The sequence below is a fragment of the Pipra filicauda genome, unplaced genomic scaffold (genome assembly GCF_003945595.2).
Source record: "Pipra filicauda isolate LSUMZ 115617 unplaced genomic scaffold, ASM394559v2 scaffold623_size210332_pilon, whole genome shotgun sequence".
NCBI lineage: Eukaryota > Metazoa > Chordata > Aves > Passeriformes > Pipridae > Pipra > Pipra filicauda.
Window position 1 is genome coordinate 22,839 of NW_024104780.1, and position 23,544 is coordinate 46,382.

The 23,544-nt window shown below is 55.8% G+C and overlaps 1 protein-coding gene across 1 annotated transcript in view; it reads right to left on the reverse strand.

Annotated features, from left to right (window-relative positions):
- Positions 1-107: 107 nt before the first annotated feature.
- Positions 108-23,544, reverse strand: part of LOC113998761 (class II histocompatibility antigen, B-L beta chain-like) — a 181,529-nt gene continuing 158,092 nt past the window's right edge. The window contains exons 3-5 of the mRNA XM_039388210.1: positions 767-1,048; positions 391-497; positions 108-279 (exon numbers count right to left, since the gene is read on the reverse strand). Coding sequence (XP_039244144.1) covers positions 271-279; positions 391-497; positions 767-1,048 — 398 coding nt within the window. The 3' untranslated portion in view covers positions 108-270. The remainder of the gene's footprint in view (positions 280-390; positions 498-766; positions 1,049-23,544) is intronic.

Consider the following 23,544-nt stretch of genomic DNA (forward strand, 5'->3'; position numbering starts at 1 on the left):
ATTTGTCCCAACCCCACTTTTCCCAGGAATTTGATGTCTGAGAGTACCCAAAACCCCCTGTTCCCAGGATTTTCAGAGTCCCCCCACTTCTCCCCAACACCCAGGACTGCAGAGCACTGAGAAGCTTTACTGGGAACACTGGGAACAGCTGGTTAGTGTGGGAAGAAATGCAGGGCAGGGGGGGACATGCAACCCCCCAAAATCAGCGCAGGGTTTCAGTTATCCAGGGTGGTCCTGAGGCCACAGGGAGGGGCTGCGGCCGCCGGTGGCTCAGGAGCTCTGTGGGGAGAGAAAAGGGGGTGAGAGCGGGGTGGGGGGGCACGGGGGGGCCCAGAGGCTGTGGGAGAGCAAGGGGGGGGACACGCCCCCCCTTTGGGGACCTCCCTTTACCTTCTCCCTCAGGTAGAAGCCGAGCCCCAGCGCCAGGAAGACCAAGCCCAAGACGAAGCCCCCGACCCCCACCAGGATCTTGCTGCGGACGGTGTCCGGTGGCATCTCTGGGGGGAGCCGGGGGGGTCAGCACCCCCAAAACCTCCTCCCACGCACCCCCCGGCACCCCACAGAGCCCGGCCCGCTCTCCCCCAGCCCACCCGGGGGTCCCTCAAACCTCCTGCCAGTCCCTTCCCAGCCCCGCCAGGGATCCCACCCAGCCCCTCCCAGCCCCTTTAGGACCCTCCCACCCCCCTCCCATCACCCCCAGCACCCACCAAACTCCCTCCCAGTCGCCCCCAGTTGCCCCCCCGGTGCTGGGGGGGCCGGGCCGTACCCCAGTGCCGGCTGAGGGGGTGCTCCAGGCTGACGTGCTCCACCTGGCAGCTGTAGGTGACCCCGCGCCGGGGGGGGATTTCCAGCAGCACCAGCACCTGGTAGCTCCAGTCCCCGTTGGGGACCACGTCGGTGGCCACCACGTGCTCCGGCAGCTCCTGCCCATCCTGGAACCACCTCACCTGCACCGGCGCAGGGTAGAAATCCATCCCGGAGCAGAGCAGGCGGCCGGGGCCGGGCTGGGAGCTCGACGGCACCAGCGAGATGGACACGCTGGGGGGCACTGGGAGGGACAGGGGAGACACTGGGCTGAGCTGGGGGGCACTGGGAGGAAGGGCAGAGGGCTTGTAGGACATTGGTAAAGATTGAGATTGCACTGGGAGGGACTGGGATGGCAGTGGGAGGGACTGGGAACAGAGTGAGGGAGAAGGGGTGGGCTGGGGGGGCACTGGGGAGAGAATTGGGAGATGTGGGAGTGAAGTGAGAACGACTGGGAATGGACTGAGAGGGTCTGGGAATGGAGTGAGAGAGTCTGAGAATGGAGTGAGAGGGACTGGAAATGACTGGGAATGGACTGGGAATGACTGGTGTGGACTGGGAAGGAAGCGATCAGGACTGGGAGGCTGAGTCGTGGTGAGGGAACTCTTTGCTTTGGGTCTGCCTGGCAACTGGAGCGTCATCAGAGACACGCGCTGGGATTGGCTGACAAGCGGGAGATCGATGGCATCAACGCGTGGGGACGCGGTGGGGCACTGGGAGAGACTGGGGTGGACTGGGATGGACTCAGAAAAACTGAAATGGACTGGGAGAGACAAAGGGGCATTGGAAGGATTGGGAGAGACTGGGATGGACTGGGAAGAACTTGGAGGGGGCAAAAGGGCACGGGACGAACACAGGGAGGGCTGAGGGGTCTGGAGTGATTGCCAGGGAGGGTTTGAGGGGCTCCAGGGTCTTTCCGAGGTAGGGTCCGAGGGGACCCGCTCTGCCCCACGCTCACCTCTGCGGTTTACAATGAACGGGGTGACACCCTCGTAGTTGTGCCGGCAGAAGATGTCAATGTGAGCCCGTACGTACTGCAGAAATTCTTGGAGACTGTTCCAGTACCTGGCCTGGATCTCCCCATACGGGGTGTCCCCCACAAAGACCCCCACATCGCTGTCAAAGTGCATGTACTGCTCCCGGTTGTAGATGACCCTCACCATGAGCTTCACCCGCTCGGTACCATTGATGAAGTGACACTCTGTCTTTGCCATCTCCTGAAACACCCCTGTGTGTGCAGGACACTGGGCAGGGCTGCCCCTCCCCCTCCCCATCCCCCCACAGCAGGCTGGGAGCTCAGGGGGCCACCCCGGACCCCCCTTTCCCACCCCTCTCCTCCCCACAGACGCCCCAGCACCGGCTCTTGGCTGGGGGGGAACCCCCCCATCAGCCCCCCGAGGATGGACAGGGCAGTTGGGGACCCCCCCACTGCAGATCCGACCCCCCCCCAGAGCCCCAAGGAACCGCTCCGGGGCTCAAGGGACACTCAGGGACCCCCAGGGCACCCCTCTGCCTGCTCTCCCACACCCCCTTGCCTCCCTCTCCCACTCCTTTCCCCCCACCCCCGAGACTCCCCCGCACTCACTTTGGGGCTCCCACCCCCCTCCCACTCACTCCGGGCCTTCCAACCCCCCTCGCACTCACTTCTGGGGCTCCCACACCCTCTTTTCTCCCCTCTTTCCCCCCTTTCACACCCGACCCCCCTGCCCGCCCCCCCCCGCTCACCCGACAGCTCCTTGCCCGCAGCCGGGGGGGCTCCCAGCACCACCAGCACCGCCAGCACGGCCCCAGCTCCCCGCACACGCTCCATGCCCAGCGCCGGACAGCTGCTGACAGCCCCAAACCAGCCGGGCGGCGCCGTTTTGGGGGGTTTGGGGCGCGCTGGGCTTGGCTGAGGGCGCAGTTGGGGCCCTTTTTTCGAGGCGTCTTCCCGGCGACTGATGAGTCATCAGCGCGGCGCGCTGGGATTGGGCGCGGGCGGCGTGGGCGCTTTGGGATTGGCTGAGGGCCGTTGGGGGCCCCCGCGGCAGCCCCGGGGCTGGGGGGTTCGCGGGGGTCCGTGTTCTGCGGGGGAGGGGGGAGCTCAGGGCCCACCAAAAGTGCCCAGCCAGGGCTCCCAAAGCTCAGCAACCTAAAAACGCCCACCCAGGGCTCCCGCAGCTCCCACGGGCCCCCAAAATCACCAGAGGGCGGTCTCTGATTGGCTGAGCTCAGGGAGGGCTCCGTTCCGGACGGGTCTGCCCGGCAGCTGATGACGCTCCAGCACCGCTCGCTCCCATTGGCTGCTGCTGCTGACCCTGCCCGGGACTTGGGGGGTCCGGGGTGGGTTTTGGGAGTTCTTGGATTCCTGGGTTTGGCGTTTGGGTTGACCTGGATACGTGGGAATGAGGTTCTGGGTGGCCCTGAGTGGCCAATAACCTCCAGTTCCTGGGATTCTGGGGGTGTGACGCTTTCCAAATCCCACTCTTCCTGGAATTTTTAAGGTTTGGGAGTGCCCAGTCCCCTCTTTTCCAATATTTTGGGCTCTGGATGTGCCCAAGCAAACTTTCTCGGGGATTTTTAGGGTCTGGGAGTGCCCCAACCCCTTATTCCTATGAGTTTTATAGTCTAGGAGTGTCCAAGCCCCTCTTTTCCAATATTTTGGGGTCAGGGAGTGCCCCAACCACGATGTTCCTGTAACTTCTGGGATCTAGGAGAGCCCCCATGTTTCCAAGATTTCTGGGGTCTGAATGTCCCCAAAAGCCCTGTTCAAAGGATTTTGTGGGTCTGGAAGTACCCAAACCCCCCCATTCCTGGGATTTTCAGAACCCCCTCACTGCCCCCCCAAAAACAGGGACTGCAGAGAACTGGGAAGCTTTACTGGGAACACTGGGAGCAGTCGGCTGGGGTGTGAACAAAAGCAGGGCCGGGGGGGACACACGACCCCCCCAAAGTGCGGGCGGGGCTGGACTGGGGGGTCCCGGCTGGGCCCGAGGCCACGGGGAGGGGCTGCGGCCGCCGGCGGCTCAGGAGCTCTGTGGGGAGAGAAAAGGGGGTGAGAGCGGGGTGGGGGGACAGGGGGGACACCGGGATACACCGAGACCTGGACTGGAGCCAGCGGGACCAGAACTGGGGCAACTGGGATCATACTGGGAGCAACTGGGAGCATGTTGGGGGCAACTGGGATATACTGGGAGTGGCTGGGAGTGAGTGGAACCATAGGAAGGGTGAATGGGAGCAACTGGAATCACGCTGGGGGCAACTGGGGTCATCCTGGGAGCAGCTGGGCCCCTGCTGGGCTCATACTGGGATCAGACTGGGATCTTAAAGGGAGAGACTGGGTCAATCCTAGAGACAACTTAGAGCAACTGGGATCACACTGGGAGAAACTGGGAGCAACTGGGACCATGCTGGGGAGTACTGGGATCATAGTGGGATCACAGTTGGAGAGCTTGACCCATGCTAGGGGAAATTTGTCGCGGTCCGAAGGGAAGAGGGGACAGGACACGAGGAAGGGTGCAAGCAGACTTGTTTATTCAGGCGTGTGCCCTCTTGATGTCCCACCAGGGGCAGGGGGCAGAACATCAAGAGGGCTATCAGACAGACCAATGGGGGAGCAAATCAGAACAGGGCACAGGCAAAAGGGGGAGGAGGAAGCCTGGGCATGTGCAGTTGTGCACTGTGTAGCATGAATACAGTGAAAGTCCATATGAAAGTCCTGCCAATTGCTGTATGCTTTTCTCCATGCCTGGAACTGTTCCCATCCTGAATCTTGCTTCTCCACATCTCACCCTTTCTTATTAGTTTGAAAGATGCCTGTTGTGATAGTCCTTCTTGCAGCATGCTGTGACACAAGAAATAGTTAGTAACAAAACAAACAGAGAAAGCAAAATTTCAAAACAAGTGGACAGCTGCATTTGCTGAGTGACTCCCCCCCCTAAAATTGTTTCCAGCCCGAGATGCCACTGCTCCATGGTGTCTAAAAGCTTAGTGATAGTGGTCTTCTGTGGACTACGAGATCCTGGAAAGTAAGCAGAACATGTTAGAAGGGAGAATTTAGGATTGGGATCTCGTGATAAGGGAACTGTAGGGATTGTTGTGGTTTGCTGGCACTTGCTGAAGGGATGGGCTACGCAGGATGGAACGCGGTTGAGGGGGTGCTGCCTTGTTTCTTGACAGCTCACAGGTGCACTGTTTAAGATCTGGCATTGAATTAAAAGTCACTTTTCTTCTCAAGTCTGGTGACTTTTTAGGAGGCAGCAGTTCTCCATAGATGTTAGTAAGAGAGCGGCAATCTTTAGTCCAGTGTCTGCCTTTCCCACATCGTTTGCACGGCGTCTTTGGAAGCTCAGTCTTTGTAGTTAATTGTGGGCAGTTCTTTTTAATATGTCTTGTCTCACTACAGTGAAAACAGGTTTGTGGTCTAGCTAAAGCTTCAGCTATTAGTCTTGCTTTATGAGAATTAGACCCCACATTCTTACAAGCTTCTATCATCTCCAGGAGTGTGGGATCTTTTAGCATTTTTAAGGCTTGTTGGCAATCTTCATTAGCCTTTTCAATCACAAGTTTATTAAACAAAATGTCTTGGCTTTCCTTTTGCTGGACTTGCCGTGCTATAGCTTCCCTTAGCCGGGTTATAAAGTCCACAAAAGGTTCTGTTGAGCCTTGATGAATTAGGGTGAAGGAGGGTGTTTGGACATATGCATCAGCAACCTTTTTAAAGGCTTCCATTGCCAGATCTTTTGTAATATCTAGGTATTTTAAATCCACAAGAGCCTGGTCTTGTCGGCTGGCATAGTTGCCTTCTCCATACAGCATATCAATAGCATTCTTTACAGGAATACCACGCCTCTCCATCTTTTCATTGACATATTTAACTATAAGACGTTTCCATTCCGCTTCAAAAACGGATGCCTGCACAGTCGATAACAGTCCATTAATTACCGCTTTGATATCATAAGGTATTAAACGGCAGGCGAGAAAAAACGATTCAAAAAGTCCAACAGTATAGGGTGAGCCTAAACCGTACTCTACAATCGCTTTTTTGATGTCCTTTAACATGGTATAAGACACCGGACGCCACTCGGGGGCACGACCTTCTTCTAGGTAAATTGGAAAAGCTTTTAAAAACTCGGCATCGTTAGCCTGTGCGGCTTCTGTCCGGAAAGCTTTCCAAATATCGTTGCATGGAAGAGAGGCATTTGCCATCCTGCAACTGCCGGGAGCCTCGGTAACGAAGGCTTCATGGGCGTGGCCATCTTTCCGGGTGTTATCGTCGGAAGAGGCCCTGGCCCTGCTCCTTAGTTTCCGTCTACCCCGGGAGGGTGATGACGTGGGGGTAGAGGCAGCGCTGGAGGGAGAGGGCGTTCTGGTGGGAGGGTCCTTGGGCGTGCCGGGGGCGTAGGGGGGCGGACGCGAAGGCGGGCTGGGGGGTGGTGCCGGCCGAGCTTCCACGGGCGGGCTGGGGGGCGGTGCCGGCGGGAGACGCGCGAAATCTTTGCATGCCGTTTCTCCACGCCGCGCTCCCTCCCCGCTCTCCTGGGTTTCGCCCGCGCGGCCGACGCCATGATGCTGGTATTCCGTGCTTTGTTTCTCCCTCCCGCCGTCCGCGCTCTCCCCCACCCCCCCGCAGCTCCGGGACCCTCGGGGCTTGTCCATTTTTGGGGATGGGGGCTTGAATTTTTGCTCAGATTCTTGGAGATTTTCATTGGAACTCATCAACTGATGCTCTAGCATCATCAGAATCAACCTCCAGGCAATTAACGCTTCAGTAGCAATTTTGTCTCCCCTCTCTTTCGCTCTCCAGATATTGTATCCAATTTTCTCCCAGTCTTTTCGAGACATGTTGTCGGAGATTGCTTCCTCTCTGTTTTCAAGCCATTTAGCAAGGGATTTTGCGGATTTTTTGTCTAAAGGGTGTCCATTTTCCAAAATAAAGTCTTTAAGCTTGCGGTATACAAACTTTTGAGGGGTAGATAGCGAGAGGCCCATTGCGAAATTATTTTGTGAGGGTGGGAGATGGGATTAGAGGTTTTTCCCGGAGCTCACCTTTCTCGGTGCGGTGGCTATCTTGCCGTAATCTGGGGTTCTACCGGGAAGGACCAGCGAGGCGAAAACGCTTCTCTCAGCGCTGTCTGAGCCCTTTGTGGCGTGGGAGAGGTTTTCTTAAGGTAAAAACCTTTTCTGCCCGACGGTGAGCGCCATCTGTTGCGGTCCGAAGGGAAGAGGGGACAGGACACGAGGAAGGGTGCAAGCAGACTTGTTTATTCAGGCGTGTGCCCTCTTGATGTCCCACCAGGGGCAGGGGGCAGAACATCAAGAGGGCTATCAGACAGACCAATGGGGGAGCAAATCAGAACAGGGCACAGGCAAAAGGGGGAGGAGGAAGCCTGGGCATGTGCAGTTGTGCACTGTGTAGCATGAATACAGTGAAAGTCCATATGAAAGTCCTGCCAATTGCTGTATGCTTTTCTCCATGCCTGAATCTTGCTTCTCCACAGAAATTGGGGACACAGTGAGGGTGACTGGGGTCATCCTGGGGATGACTGGGATCAAACTGGAGTCATACTGGAAGTGTCTGCAAGTTACTGGGATTGTACTGAGGGTGACTGGACTCATAGTGGGATCATACTGGGAGAAACTGGGACCACCTTGGGGGCAACTGGGATCCAACTGGGAGTGACTGGGATCCTAGTGGGAGTGACCAGGGCCATACTGGAACCATCCTGGGAGTGACTGTCAGTGACTGGGATCATACTGGGAGTGATTGGAACTATTCAAGGGGAACTGGGAGCCACTGGGACCATGCTGGAAGCCAACTGGGGACATACTTGGAGCAACTGGGATCATCCTGGAAGAAAGTGGGAGTGACTGGGATTGCCAGGGTGCATTCTGGAGGCAACTGGCATAGACTGGGAGTGACTGGGAGAGACTGGGATCGTACTGATGGGAACTGGAAGTATCGTGGGGCAAGTGGAAGTCACTGGGTATGACTGTGAGCATGCTGAGGGCAACTGGGATCTACTGGGAGAGTCTGCAACCATTCTGGGGGTGACTGGGAGCAACTGGGAGTGACCTGGACCATGTGGGGGGTAACTGGGAGCAACTGGGAGTGACTGGATCCACAGTGGTGCAACTGGGATTGGCTGGGACCATACTGGGGGAAGACTGGGATCACTCTTGGATTGACTGGATCTGTGCTGGAGGCAACTGGGAGCAGCTTGGCCCATGCTGGGGACAACTGGGCCCACAGTGAGGGTGACTGGGGTCATACTGGGAGTGACTGGGAGCATTCTGAGGGCAGTTGGGACCATGTTGGTGCAACTGGGATATACTGGAAGCAAGTGGGATCACGCTGGAGGTTACTGGGATCATACTGGGGGAAGACTGGGACCACACTAGGAGTGACTGGGAGTGACTGGATCTACAATGGGGCAACTGGGATTGACTGGAACCATGCTGGGGGAAGACTGGGATCACACTTGGATTGACTGGATCTGTGCTGGAGGCAACTGGGAGCAACTTGGCCCATGCTGGGGACAACTGTGATTGTACTGGGATAATACTGGGATATTACTGGGATCAGACTGGGATCAGACAGGGATCATACTGGAAGCAACTGGGTCTCTGCTCAGGGCAACTGGGAGCAACTGGGATCACAGTGGAAAAACTGGGAGCAACTAGGGCCACACTGAGAGTGACTGGGAGTGGCTGAGAGCAACTGGGATTATGCTGGAAGCTACTGGGAGCAACTGGGAGTGAGTGGGACCACATTGACTGCAACTGGGATATACTGGGAGAGACCAGGAGTGACTGTGATCATACTGGGAGTGACTGGGATCATACTGAGACTGACTGGGATCATAGTGGGAGTGACTGGGAGTGCCAGGGATCATCCTGGGAGTAACTGGAACCATAGTCAGTGACTGGGAGGAACTGGGAGCCTGCTGGGGGCAAATGGCTTTATCCTGGGAGTGCCAGGGCATGTCTGGGTTCATCCTGGGTGTGAGTGCCACCATCTGGGGTGTCACTGGGATCCTACTGGGATGGTCCTGGGAGGGACTGGGAGGGAGTGGAACTCTAGTGGGGTGACTGGGAGCAACTGGGACCATGCAGGGGGTAACTTGGATCCTACTCGGAGAGACTGGTATCAGACTGGGAGTGACTGGAATCATAGTGGGATGATACTGGGCATGACTAAAAGTGACTGAGATGATACTGGGGGTGACTGGGAGCCTGTTGGAGGCAAGTGGGATCTACTGGGAGTGGCTGGGAGTGACAGGGATCATACTGGGAGTGACTGGAAGCACAGTAGGGATGAATGGGAGCAACTGGAACCACACGGGGGGCAACTGGGATCATACTGGAAGCAACTGGGACCACCTTGGTGGTAACTGGGATCCAATTGGGAGTGACTTGGAGCCTATTGGGAGTGACTGGGATCATAGTGGGAGTGACTGGGAGTGACTGGGATCCTAGTGGGAGTGACCAGGGCCATACTGGAACCATCCTAGGAGTGACTGTCAGTGACCAGGATCATACTGGGAGTGAGTGGAACTACACAGGGTGGAACTGGGAGCCAGTGGGGCGATGCTGGAAGTATGGTGGAACTGGGAGTAACTGGGAGTGACAGGGTGCATACTGGAGGCAACTGGCATAGAATGAGAGTTACTGGGATCGTACTGATGGGAACTGGAAGCATCCTGGGGCAAGTGGAAGTAACTGGGTATGACTGTGAGCATGCTGAGGGCAACTGGGATATACTGGGAGAGTCTGCAACCACTGGGACCACACTGGGGGTGACGGGGAGTGGCTGTGAGCAACTGGGATCATGCTGGAAGCTACTGGAAATGACCGGGAGTGAGTGGGACCACACTGGGGGCAACTGAGATATAATGGGAGACACCAGAATTGAGTGGGATTATACTGGGACTGACTGGGAGCAACTGGGAACTTGCAGGGGGTAACTTGGATCCTACTAGGAGAGAATGGAATCAGACTGGGAGTGACTGGGATCATGCTGGGATCAGACTGGGCATGACTAAAAGTGACTGGGTCCATCCTGGGGGTGACTGGGCCCATCCTGGGGGTGACTGGGCCCATCCTGGGGGTGACTGGGAGCCCCTGGGCCCGTGCTGGGAGCCCCTGGGCCCCCCTGGCTGGAACTGCTTTCCCTCCTGCGGGTTCTTGGCAAAGGCCCCAAAGCACAAACTCTGCTCCGAGCCCTCGGGGCGTTTCCTCCCTTTGGGCAGCAGCAGCTCCTGAGCCCTGAACAGGCTCCTGTCCCCTGCAAACACTTCACCTGCCTTTGACCTGGGAGCTCTCAGTGACTCACACATTTAATGAATATTGAAACTTGCCTTTTTCTCTTATTTTTCTTCTTTTTTTGTCTTTCTTTCCTCTTTATCCTTTCTAAAATTCCCTCTCCCCTCTCTTTCCCTCCCCTCCCTGTCCCCCACCCCTCCCTCTGTTCTTTGTGCCGCAACCATGACCCAGTTGCTCCCAGTATGATCCCAGTCACTGACAGTCACTCCCAGGATGGTCCATGTATGGTCCTGGTCACTCCATTATTATCCCAGTCACTCCCAGTCACTCCCAATAGGATACCAGTTACCCCCAAGGTTGTCCCAGTTGCTCCCAGTCCCCCCCCAGGATTATTCCTTTCCCTCTCAGGGACTCCCAGTCTGAGTCCAGTCTGGCCCCAGGCACTTTCAGTCACTGCCTGGAGGAGGCCATTTGCCCCTGCATGGTCCCAGTTGCTCCCAGGATGATCCCACTGTGTGTCCAGTCACCCCCAGTATGATCCCAGGAACTTGCAAACACTTCCAGTACGAATCCAGTTTGTTCCCAGTCATCCCCAGTATGGTTGCAGTGCTTCTCACATACTCCCAGTAGTATTGCAGTCACTCCCAGGATGGTCCCAGTATGAGCCCAGCAGGGGCCCAGCTACTCCCACTCTGATCCCAGTTGCCCCCAGTGTGGTTGCTGCAGGATGGATCAGGAATGGGGACCCCTTTGTGCCCCCCCCCTTGTGTCACCCTGTTCTGGAGGAGCTTTGGGGGGACATCTGCACCCCAACACGGCATCCAACGCATCCCAAAGTGTGCTGGGACCCCCTTGAACTTGGGAATTGAGGGGAACCATGGAAAACCCTTGTCAGAGAGAAAATTGGGTGACCTGAGTCCTGGATGCTTTTAGGAAAGAGGTCTAAACATTTCTTGAAGAATGGAGGGGGGTGACTTTTTTCTTCTTGACCTTTCCAGTTCTCCATTTGGGGGCAGGATGTCCTGTGGGCCAATGTTTTGTTCCCTTTGCAGTGAGTGCAGCCTCAGAGGGCTGAGCCCTCTCTGGCTGGGCTTGGCCTCTCCTGCAGAGACTCAGGCCTGGCTGGGCTGCCCCAGGCAGACGCTGCAGGAAGAAGAGCTCAGGCCGCCTGGCTCTGGTGTCCCTGGGGCTCAGCCTGTGCCCCATTGCTGGGCAGGGGCTGAGCCCCACCTCTGCCTTGGGGCCTTGGCCAAAGGGCTGGCAAGGAAGAGGCCCAGCAGCCTTGGGGCCTGCCCAGCTTTCCTCCTCCCTGGGGGCTCTCAGTCCTCCCCTGACACCGTGTGGGCCCAAGGCCTTGCTGGCTTCGGGCTCACGGCCCGCCGGCCCCATCCCAGCGGCCTGACCCCCCTCCTTCCCCTCTCTCCAGCCTCTCCTGCCTTTGCTGGCAAGGGGCCATCCAAGGAAAAGCCCGGTTCTCAGCAATGGCACCTGTGGCACGGCTGCAAGGCTCGAGTGGGCCAGGCAAGAGCAGGAGCAGCGAGAGCCTGAGGAGCCAGGAGATGCCCTGGCTGGGCATCGTGCTGCTGCGGGCCGAGCTGACACCTCTGCACAGTCTCTGCCCGTCCCTGCCAGCCGACTTCTGCCCAGGCTCTGGGCACGGGGACGCAGCACTGACAGTTTTCAGCCCCCACGCTGTTCCACAGAGGCTGTGATGTCACAAGGCCCTTGCCTGGCAGCCAGGAGATGGGCAAGGCAAGGCAAGGACGGAGCCTCGGAGCCACCAGCACGCTGTCCCCAAAGGCTGGGCTGGCACAGAAGCCCAGAGTCCCTGAGCTTGGCAGAGACTTGTGAGATCAGCCGGGGTCCAGCCTCCGCCCCATCCCCAGCACGTCAAGCAGACCACGGCACTCAGTGCCATGGCCAGTCTTTGCTTAAACACCTCCAGGGACGCTGACTCCACCACCTCCCTGGGCAGCCCATTTCAATACCTAATCCCTGTTTCTCTCCAAAAAGTCCTGCTCCTGTCCCTGACAAACAGCCCCTGACAGGCAGGTCCTCGTGTCCTCTTGTCCTGTCGCCTGTTGCCTCAGAGAAGGGGCTGACCCCCACCTGGCTCCAGCCTCCTGTCAGGAAGTTGTGGACAGGGAGAAGGTCAGCCCCGAGCCTCCTCTTCTCCAGGTTGGAGAAGCCCAGCTCCCTCAGCTGCTCCTCACAGGCCATGCACTGCAGACCCTTGCCCAGCTCCATTGCCCTGCTCTCCACCCACTGCAGCCCCTCAAGGTTCTCCCTGAATTGAGGGGCCCAGAGCTGGACACAGCACTCCAGTGTGGCCTCACCAGTGCCCAGTCCAGCAGAAGCATCACTGCCCTGCTCCTGCTGCCACACTCTTTCTGATCCAGGCCAGCCTGCCCTTGGCCTTCTTGCCCACCCGGGCACCCGCTGGCTCAGGTTCAGCCTCTGTCCACCAGCACCCCCAGGGCCTCTCCCACGGGGACCCTTTGCAGCTCCTCTGCCCCCGGCCTGGAGCTGCAGGGGGTTCTTGTGGCCAGAGGCCCCAAAGGCACCAAAGGCACTCTTGAACCTCATGCCCACGGGCTCGGCCCAGAGGTCCAGCCTGTCCAGGTCCCTCTGCACAGCCTTCCTGCCCTCCAGCACATCCACACTGCAAGCCAGCTTGGGGTCCTCTGCCAATTTGCTCATGGAAGACTCAATGCCCTCCTGCAGATCCCCACGAAAAATAGGCAACAGGACTGGACCTGTTATCCAACAAGTTCTAGTGCTTGACAAAGGAACCCACTGTGCAAGTTTGGAGTTGGCTTCCTGCCACGTCTCCGAAACTCGACAACAGGGTCTCCTTCCCAGAGAGGGAAGGAAAAAAAACAAAAAACCAGGCAGCCAAAGTTCTAGCAAAAATATATATATATTATGTATAAAACAGAGATATACAATGAGAATTATATGTATATAAATCTATGACCCCAAATAGCTTCCCGAAGTCGAAGGGAAGAGGGGGGAAGGGAGAAGGGAAAAGGATAAAATAGGGTGAAAAGGGACAAATAATAAAACAGACCTACACAATCTAAAAACCCAGCAAAGCTGAAGAATTGGCAAGAGCTCACCACTTCCCTTGAAAGAAATCAGTACGTCTGGACACAGCCCAGCACTCCCCCCTCACGCGTGGCCGATAACAGCAGTTACTGTAGGCCTCAGCTCCAGATAAGCCAGGCCCAGACAGGGACCACCGTTCTCCAACCTCGCCGGAAGAGAGGAGAGCGAACTATCTTATCAATGCCTTATTTATACCCTAGGTTACGTAAAGGAATAGCATGGAATACTTCCTTGGTCACCTTCCTAGTTCCTTCCTGGTTACAAGCTGGTTTCCAGGAAGGCCTAGACTGAAACCATCACACCCACCCAGCAGTGGGGAGAAACTGCTGGCAGGAGATTGAATGGGGGCAAGAGACAATGGATGATGGACATGTTCGGGGCCATGGCCATTTGTTAGAAAAACAAAGTAAAACCTTAAGGCCTACCATATTTCAGAGAACCGGCAGAGAAATCTCTTTTTGAGACCTGGACACCAAGAAGGCAGAATTTCTAAACCACAAAGACCCTTAGAGAAACCAGAGACGAAGACAAAACTAACACAGACAGTTACTGAGGCTCTCCCTATCTGGGGTAAAGACAAGAAAAGGACAAAAATTGTGGACTAAGTATCATGCAAAGTGAGAAATCAAGAGCCAATGGAAGAGAGAAGAAGAATTCCTGCAGAAAACTGGTAAGCCAATGGACAGGAATTCCTTTGTCTGCTAAAATGTAGAAATAGTTAAAAGTTTTGAGAACTGATGTACAGGTGTTAGAGAGCAATTCCTGTGTCCCTTCAGTGCTGAATGAAGTAGGGTCACATCTGGAACCCAACCAACTGCTCAGAGATTTTATTCCACAGCTTTCACTGACAGTTTCTGGGGACCCAGATGAGACAAAGCAGCGCCGACAGGGCAGAGCAGAGGAATCGTTGGCCCTGCAGCGTGTACCAAAGGAGTTTTGGGGAGATCTTCCAATTCCCTGGTCTGGAGAGTTCACCACGCCTTCTTTTCTGGGAAAAAGAACAGGCCATGAATTTTGGGGGCTTGATTTTAAGGCCTTTTGCCTGCACATAAGGCACAGCAATGGGAAGGACGCAGCGTGAGGCTGAGAGGTTTCTGTCCTGGTTTGTGGGCTTGGGTGAGATTGGGTCAGAATTACAGGACACCTGTAAAATCTGGGCTTTGGGAAAGGTTGGGGAGGGTTGGGAAAGGTGTTCAAAGGGTGGTTTTACCTGAGGTGTTAAACATGGGAGTGGGTCTGTCTTCCCAATTCCCAAGAGAAGAGATCCCAGAAAGCTCCCCTGCAGGTTGTGTTTTAAGGCACAGGAGAAGAGACCGAGGGTAAGGGGTTTCTTTCCTGGAGGGCAGGGCTGTCGTTCACTTGCAGGAGCCCTGTGCTGAAATTGCCAGTCTGACTGCCCAAACTGAACACAGCTGAAGATTCCTGCCAGACAAAAAGTACCAGCACAGAAAGCTCTTGCTGCCCATGGAGTGCCCAGGGTGGCCCCCCAACTGCATCTGAAACCCAAAGGTTCCAGGCTTTCTTTCCTGGGGGAAAGGCCGGGACATCCCAAAGAGTCCCGTGGCAGACAGGTGGGGCTGCACTGTGGGGGTGTGAGGTGTTGGTTCTTTGGTTGCCAGGGGCTATTCCAGAATGGAGAGGACAGGCTGTGACATCACAAAGGGGCCCATGGCACAGGGGTTGGGCTGCACTGGGGGCTGTGAGACATTGGTGTTTTGGTTTCCAGCAGCCATTCTGGAATGGAGGGGATAGGCTGTGACATCACAAGAGGGCCCATGGCACAAAGGTGGGGCTTCACTTTGGGGTTGTAGGGCGTTGGTTCTTTGGTTGCCAGGGCCCATTCTGGAATGGAGAGGACAGGCTGTGACACCACAAAGGAGCCCTTGGCACACGGATGGGGTTGAACTGTCACATGGGGGGGCTTGGTTCTTTGGTTTCCAGAGGCTATTCCAGAATGGAGAGGATAGGCCAGAATGGATAGGACAACAAAAGGCCCAAAGCACATGGGTTGGTCTGCACTGTGGTGTGTTGGTTCTTTGGTTGCCAGGGCCTATTCTGGAATGGAGAGGACAGGCTGTGACAAGAAGTGCCTGTCAGAACTGCAAAGACAGATGCAGAAGAATCTTGTGTGGGCATATTCTCTGCTCTGCCCTGCACATCTTTGTGCTGGGGTCAAAACTCAGCCTCTCTGCTTCCCTCTCCTAAGGACCTTGTTCTTAGACATCCCTTTCCCCTGCGCTCCTTTCAAAAACCCTCCTGGCAATTCCCAAGCCTGTACCCGGCTCTCATCCCCTCTCTGTCCTCTTCCCAATCCCCTGGTCAATCCCAACATCCCAGGACAGGGATCCCAGTTGCTTGGCTGCACTCCCACCTAGTTCCATATGCTGGGCCATGATATCCCAGCACTGGAGCAGCCAGGTCAGCAGGGGCTCTCCCAGCTGGAGACTGAAATCTTTTCACATCTCTCACAGGTCAGCCAGGGATGGGGATCTGGTGATTATCTCTGGCCCTGCCTCTTGCTCCTGTTCTGAGGGCTCTGCTTCCCCTTCATCCCTCACTAACTGAGCTGATTTGGTCTTGGATTTCTTCTGTAGAGGGGCAACTGCTACTGGCAAGGGTTGTTCCTCTGCAGTTTGAGTGGCCACAGTACCTCTTGGTCTCCTTTCCTCCTCCTCCCCCTGAGGGCACTAGGTTTTAGTTTAACAAGATTCCAACTTAGAAATTAAGAGACTTCAGGTGGAAGTGTGGAAAAGGAAAAGAAACAGCTTTTTATTAACAAAATCTGAATAAACAACAAATCTGAATAAACAACAGCAACCAAAAACTTTGAGAAGAAACCAAACAAAGTCCCAAATCCCCAGGTGGGGGGGAGAAACTGTCCCGGCAGTTCAAAGCTCTCGCAGCCCCGTGTGCTCGCAGCCAGCAGTGAAGGAGTCCCTTTTCCCAGGGGCAGTCCCCAAAGCAGAACACCTCGCTCCCAGATGGGTCGGGCTCTCTCTCTCTCTCTCTCTCTCTCTCTCTGTCGCTCTCCACGAGCTGTCCCATGGGGAAAAAACTTCCTCTCAGGAAAAGAGAACAAGGTGGCCAAAACCAGCTCCCGCTCTGTCCGGTCCCAGACAAACCCCAAAAGCCCCCGAACAAAGGACCCCCCGCCCTCCCCGCGGCCACCGCGGTGTCCCCGAGAGCCGCCCTCCCCCCACTGCCCCTGCCCAGCGCCTGCGGCTCCGCTCCAACCCACCCCATCCCGGGAGACACAGATGGCAATGGGGGGACACTGGGAAACAATTCCAACACCTCTTTTCAAACCTCTGACACCTGCTTCCCAGACATTCCCAAAGAAGGGGCTTCCCGTGGCCTCGAGCCAGGGACCGACCTTTGTATTGAACCAACTCCTGGAGAGACACGTTCCCATCCCTGTCCCCATTCCCATTCCTGGGGTTCCCATCCCTCTCCCCATTCCAATTCCTGGGGTTCCCATCCCTGTCCCCATTCCCACTTCCTGCTGTGCCAACCTGCTCCCAGTGTCCCCGTTCCTGTCCCCACTATCCCTATCCTGGTCTCCCATGTCCCCATTCTCATTCCCGGTGTCCCAATTCCCATTCCTGGTGACTCCAACCTGCTCCCAATGTCCCCATTCCCATTCCTGGAGTTCCCATTCCCATTCCTGCTGTCCCCAACCTGCTCCCAGTGTCCCCATCCCTGTCCCCTATGTCCCCATCCCAGTCCCCCCTGTCCCCATTCCCATTCCTGGTTCCCACAGAGGAACTGCTGGATGCCGGAGGAGGGAGCCAGGATTTATTGCCCAAAGCAGGAGATTTTCACACCCAAATTAAAGCCTCAGGAATAATTGTGGTCCTGGGTTTCACACGGGAAAAAGCAGGAAGTTGATCCATCGGGAAGAGCCGCAGGGGGGCCGGGGTGGGTGGGAGCAGCAGGATGAGCTCTGCCATCAGCTCCTGCCTTTCCACAGGGAGAGGGAAGGGGCAGATCCAGTTCCAGGATCGCTCAGGCTGTGATTCCTGCTGGGATGGAAATGGGAACACCCGGAATTGGAATGGAGACACCTGGAATGGGAACACCTGGAATTGGAATGGAGACACCTGGAATGGGAACACCTGGAATGGGAGACAATTGGAATGGGAATGGAGACATCAGGAACTGGGAATGGGGAAAACAGAAGTGGGATGGGAACACCAGGAATGGGAGGAGGGACAATGGGAATGGGAATGGGGACACCTAAAATGGGATGGGACACCTGGAAAAGGGAATTGAACACCTGGAATGGGACTGGGAACATCTGGAATGGGAATGGAAACCCGTGGAATGAGAATGGGAATTCCTGGAATGGGAATGGGAACTCCTGGAATGGGAATGGGGACACCTGGAATGGGATGGGAACAACTAGAATGGGATGGGAACACCTGGAACAGGAATGCAAACCCGTGGAATGGGAATGGGAACACCCGGGCCTGGGCTGTGTCCCTGGTGAAACAGGAGACCAGGCCCAAAAGAGTTCACAAAGAAATTTGGGCCTGCTAACAAGCTCCCAACATCCAAGACCATCCGTGCTCGTTCTGTTCCACTGACTGGAGCAAAGCTTCAGAGAATAGTACAGGAACATGTCCTAGGCCTAGAGGGGATAAATTAGAGAGACAGCAGGATCAGGGAGACATTGGAAGAGGAGGAATAGGCCGGGAGCCAGGGCTTTTTCCAAGCTTCAGGGAGCAGGTCAAGAACAATGGAAGAGAAGGAAGGTCAAGCTGAGGAAGAGGAGTTGAAGCCCCCAGAGCCATGGAGGAAGAGTGGAAGTCCCCTCAGGATTGAGGGCCAAGAGAAGCACCGCCCCAAGCCCCGCCTGAGCTCCACCTATACTCCGCCTATTCTTAATATGCAGAGAGAGATGTTGGAATCACTTGAATATGCATTTAATCCCAGCTGAAGATTGTATAAAAATGCTGATTTTGTGTGAAGCCTTGGAGCAAGTTTGTCCAGCACGAGCTGGCTTGCTCCCAACGTTGAATAAACAAATACCTTGCTGCTTAAAGAGAAAAAAGTCTCTGAGCAGTTTCTCGGACCGATTTTTCGGATTCAGCGCCCAGTCAGTCCCAGGATGATCCCAGTCACTCCTGGTCTCTCCCAGTTGCTCCCAGTTTCCTCCATGTGGTCCCACTCATTCCCAGTTGCCCCCAGAAACTTCCAGCATGATCCCAGTTGCTCACAGCCACTTCCAGTCATCCCCAGTGCACTCCAAGTTGCTCCCAGGATGATCCCAATCACCTCCTGCATGATCCCACTCACTCCTGGTATGATCCCAGTATGACCCCAGTCACCCTCAGTGTGGTCTCAGTTGCTCCCCTCATGGGCCAAGCTTCTCCCACTGTGATCCCAGTATGATCCCAGTTGACCCCAGTATGGTCCCAGTTGCTCCCAGTTGCCCCTAGCACAGATCCAGTCACTCCAAGTATGATCCCGGTCTTCCCTCCTGACAGTCCCACTCAATCCCAGTTGCTTCTATTGTAGATCCAGTCACTCACAGTTCCTTCCAGTTGCCCCCAGCCTGGTCCTAATTCCCCTTCACGTAGTCCCAGTCATTCCCAGTACTGTCCCAGTCACCCCCACCATGGTTGCAGACACTCCCAGTATATCCCAGTAGAGCCCCCAGCATGCTCATAGTCCTTCCCAGTCACTCCCAGATGCCCCAGTAACATTCCAGTTTCCACCAGTATGATTCCAGTGACTCCAAGGCACTCCCACTATATCCTATGTGGCCTCCAGTTGCTCCCAGTAGCCCTCAGTGTGGTCCCAGTTGCTCCCAGTATGATCCCTGTTGCCCCAGTTCTGGTCCTGGAGGGTCCCAGTGTGCTCAGATCCTGCTCCCGGGGGGTCCTACTGGGTCCCAGTCCTGGTCCCGGTGTATCTCGGTGTCCCAGTCCATTCCAGTCCACCCCAATCCATCCCAGTCCATCCCAGTCCATCCCAGTCCCTTCCCAGCACCCGCCGCCGTTTCCCGGGTCCTGCCCCCCCGCCCCCCCAAGATGCTGACGGGGGTCGGGGCTCCGTCTTTGCCTTCGTCTCCCTGGGCCTGCCTGGAATGAAGGGGCCGCTGGGACACTGCGGGACCTCCTGAAACCAAAGGAACCCTGGGAGAATTTGGGTACTCCTGGAATCAAGGCACAATTGGGACACTGCAGGGCCCCATGGAAAAAAAGGAACCTTGTGACACTGCGGAATTCATGGAATCCAGGGGCCTTTGTGACAGGGGGGCCTCATGGAACCAAAGGAAGCCTGAGGTGTTTCAGAAGGTCATGGAATCAAGGGGCCACTGGGACACTGCAGGGCCTCTGGCAATTAAAGGAACACTGGGACACTGGGGCAGGACATCCCCCCTGCAATGGCCCCAAGACAATGCCCCATTTGCAAAGGGGTCAGTGCTGAGCTGAGAGGGGGCCGGGACAAGGCAGGAGATGTTGGACCCCAGACTGGTTTGACCCCAAATGAAGCCCCTGATGGTGAGGGAAGCCCTGGAGTCCAAGGACTGTCAGTCCAGGGGTTTCTACCAGAAAGGGCCAGTCCCCTTTCCCAGGGGCAGATTCTTCCAACAGAACCCTTCTTGGGGGTGTGTGGAGATTCCTGCCTTGGCTGGGGACCCCCCAAGGTCACTGCTGGAGGTTGAGAGCAGAGATCTCCCCACGAGCGCTGCTCTGGGGGAGTTCCATCCATCTCTAATTAAGAATTATTGCTTGTTTGCCAGTTTTAGTAGAATTGCTTCAACAATTGCTTTAGTGTAGTGCCCTGTCCTATCTTATCCTGTACTACTGGTAGTTTTAGTGTTTCTACTGTTCACTAAATAATTCTGTTCTGTGTCATCATTTGCAAAAATAAATAATTCATTTTCTTTCAATAGATCTGATTTGCCATCATTAAAGCCTGGGGGACAAACATGGTTCAGTCCCCCCTCTAGAATTGCTCTAACTTTCAACTGTTGGCACCATGCAAGGATGAGATTGGATCCAGCAGCCCCCAGCACTCCAGAGGAAGTTGGGAGCTCAGGGGGACCACCCCCCTTTCCCAACCCTCCAGTGCCCAAAGACCCTCATGGGACTGTCCATCCCTCCAGACCACCCCCCTTTTCCACCCCTCTCCCTGTTCCTCCCACTTTTCCATGGTCCCCTCAAGCCCCAGGCCCCTGAGGATCACTTTCATCTTCCAATCCCCACTTTTTCCCCCTCTCCCACCCCTTACCCATCATTCCCCCAATCCCCAGCCCCCTCATGCTCAGTTTGGGGGTCCCACCCTCCCCTTTTCCCCACTCTTCTGACCTCTCCCACCCCTTTCCCATCAGCCCCCAACCCTCAGTCTCCCTCCCCCTCTACTTTTGGGGGGTCCCACTCCCCTCCCACTTACTTTGGGGTCCCACCACCCCTTTTATCCCTTCTGACTCATTGACCTCCCCCCTTCCCAACACCCCCTCTCACCCGAGAGCTCCTCACCTGCAGTGGGGGAGGCTCCCAGTAACACCAGAGTCCATAAATGTCCCCCAAAAAAGGGTTAGGTGGAGTCCTGGGTGGGCTCTGAGTGGGTTTGGGGGTTCCTTGGGGGCTGTGGGGTGGTTTAAGGGGGTCCCAGCACACTTTGGGATGCGTTGGATGCCGTGTGGGGGTGCAGATGTCCCCCCAAAGCTCTCCTAGAACAGGGTGACAAAAGGGGGGGGCACAGAGGGGTCCCCATTCCTGATCCATCCTGGAGCAACCACACTGGGGGTAACTGGGATCAGAGTGGGAGCAGCTGGGCCCCTGCTGGGCTCATACTGGGACCATCCTGGGAATGACTGCAATAATACTGGGAGTATGTGAGAGGGACTGCAACCATACTGGGGATGACTGGGATCAAACTGGATTCATTGAATCCAGTTTGAAAGTGTCTGGAATTTACTGGGATCATACGGGGTGTGACTGGACTCATAGTGGGATCATACTGGGAGCAACTAGGACCAAGCAAGGGGCAAGTGACATCCTCCAGGCAGTGCCTCCCATTTCTGAGGACAGAGTTAGAAAAAAACCATATACCCGCACAGTCTTTGGAGGGTCTTCAGCCTGGAATGTGGATCTGCTGGTTGGTTCTTTTGTGTGGGTCAATCACCCAAGGCAAAAACTCCCCTCCCCCGTTCAACATCCCCCCCTTACAGCAATGCAGGGCAAAGAAACATTCCCTGCCTGGGTTTTTTTGAACAAGTAAACCTGTGACAACCTCCCAGGCTGCTGAGCAGGGACAAGGAGGCAATGAGGGCCCAGGGCTGCAAGGGGCACTTGTCTCCTCATGGTGGGACCGTAAATGGGCAGAAAAGAAACCCCCAAGGCTCAATTTGGGAGCAATAGTGGGTAGCCATTCTTTGTTATCAGCCCCTCACCCATGGGAGGATCTTCCCCCCAACCACCAGTGTGCCCCGTTCTCCCCCAGCGCAGCTGAGATTTACTCACAATTCTACATATCCAGCAAATGTCTTACATATTCACTCCTTCCCTCAGAAAGATCACACCCATGGGAATCAGCTCAGAGAGGTCCTTCTGAAGTCCTTCCAAAGTCCTTATTTGGTCACTGGGGGTCTTCTGGTGGCCTCTTGGTGGTCTCTGGTGCTTGTTTGGAGCTTGAACTTTATTGACCTTGTCTGTTGAGCAGAGTATTTACAGCTGGATATAGAGGGCCCTTGTTCAGCATCTCTTCTCCAAAACCTGGACACTTATGTGACAACTACCCCAAGTGAAAAGCATTCAGAAACTTCCCGATTTTGGAACTCCCCTGCCAGAAACTTCCACTGTAAAGGCCCTGGAAAATTGCTGAGCAAGGGAGAATTCCTGCTCCCAGGAGAGACCCCGCCTGGTTTGACGGGAGGCCTGGGAAGGACCCCCCTGGCAGAAGCTTTCCCCCCAGGCTCTCCAAGCTCCCGGCTGTGGGCAAAGCCAGCCCATGGCCCAGCGGGGTGGGCTGGGGCTGCCCAGGGGCAGGAGACACGGGCACCACGGAGCGAGGCCAGCGGAGCCCCAGTGGGCCGGGGCTGGAGCGCCCGAGGCACGGGAGAGGCTGGAGAGCAGGCAGGGAGCCCGCAGGCCTGCCCGCTCCCAGCTGGCAAGGGCTGCAGGCAAAGAGGCAGCTCTGCAGGCCTGGAGCAGCACAGGGGCTCTCCAGCTCTGCCCTCGGCACAGGCCTCTCCCAATGCACCAGGCACAGACGGGCACCATTGCAAAGGGGAACCTTGGAGTCCCAGTTTCGGGGGCAATCACACACTCGCCCCAAGGAGCCACAGCCAAGAGTCTGGGGGCAGCACGGGGCCCTTCCTGGAAATTAGAGAACTTCCCTAATCTTTCCGTGGGCCCACTTTGCCTTTGGATTCGTTGTTTCCATTAATCACAGAGGGGGTGTTAGGCCATAAATCACCTTTAGCCAGCACACAGCAACAATTCCTCACAAGCTACTTTGGAGAGAACACAGCTTGGGAAAAGCACTAGAACTGTCAGTTTTGTGAGAGTTACCCTTGATAAGCTTCAGGGAACAAAGCCTGGGAGAGAAAAATGTGTTCTTGAACCTGCATATCTGGAAACAAGGGCCTTCTGCAGAAAGCAGCAGGTCAGGAGGAAGATGAACAAAGGCTCAGCATTTGTGGGGGAAAATGCCCACTGGAGGAAAAAGATGCTAAAAAGAGTAAAAGTGTGAAGTAATTAGCACAAGCAACAAGAGAGTAAGAGTGGCTAGAATACTGATTAATGAAATGGAACAATGAAATGATGCCATTTGGAACCGATGAACATTTATATCTTTGTCAAAAATGTGAAAATGGGTGCAAAAGTGATGTCCTGCTGTCTGTGTGAAGGCAGCATTGTTGTTGGCCACATACACAGCCAGCAAAGAAAGTAATGCCTTGCTTTGTCACACTAAACCCACGGTGTTAGAGGGTTTGATTGATCCCAACAATGTCAGAGTATTTGGCAACACCCTCAGCAGTCAGTCACTTGCACCACCAACATGGGGGCCAAATGCTGTCCTTGGAAAAAACATGGACTGCCATCATTTCCAGGAGCCCAGCTCCAAAATTTGGATAGCACTTCCCAAATTGGATATGTCTGGGGACTGCTGCCATGCTAAAAGGGCCAGGACAGAAAGCTGCTGCTGGCCTTTGCCTGCCCTGGGAAACCTTTCCTCTGCCCCCCAGCACTGGGGCTGGGGGCTGTCCTTCCCAAGGAAAGGGACTGTCATCCCCCCCCGGGAGCCACCTCCAAACCTTGGATGCCACCTGCCAACCTGACTCTGTCAGGGATTGCTCCCACCCAAAAGGGGCCAGCACAGGAACCTGTTGCTGGCCTTTGCCTGCCCTGGGCACCCTGTCACCTGCCCCTG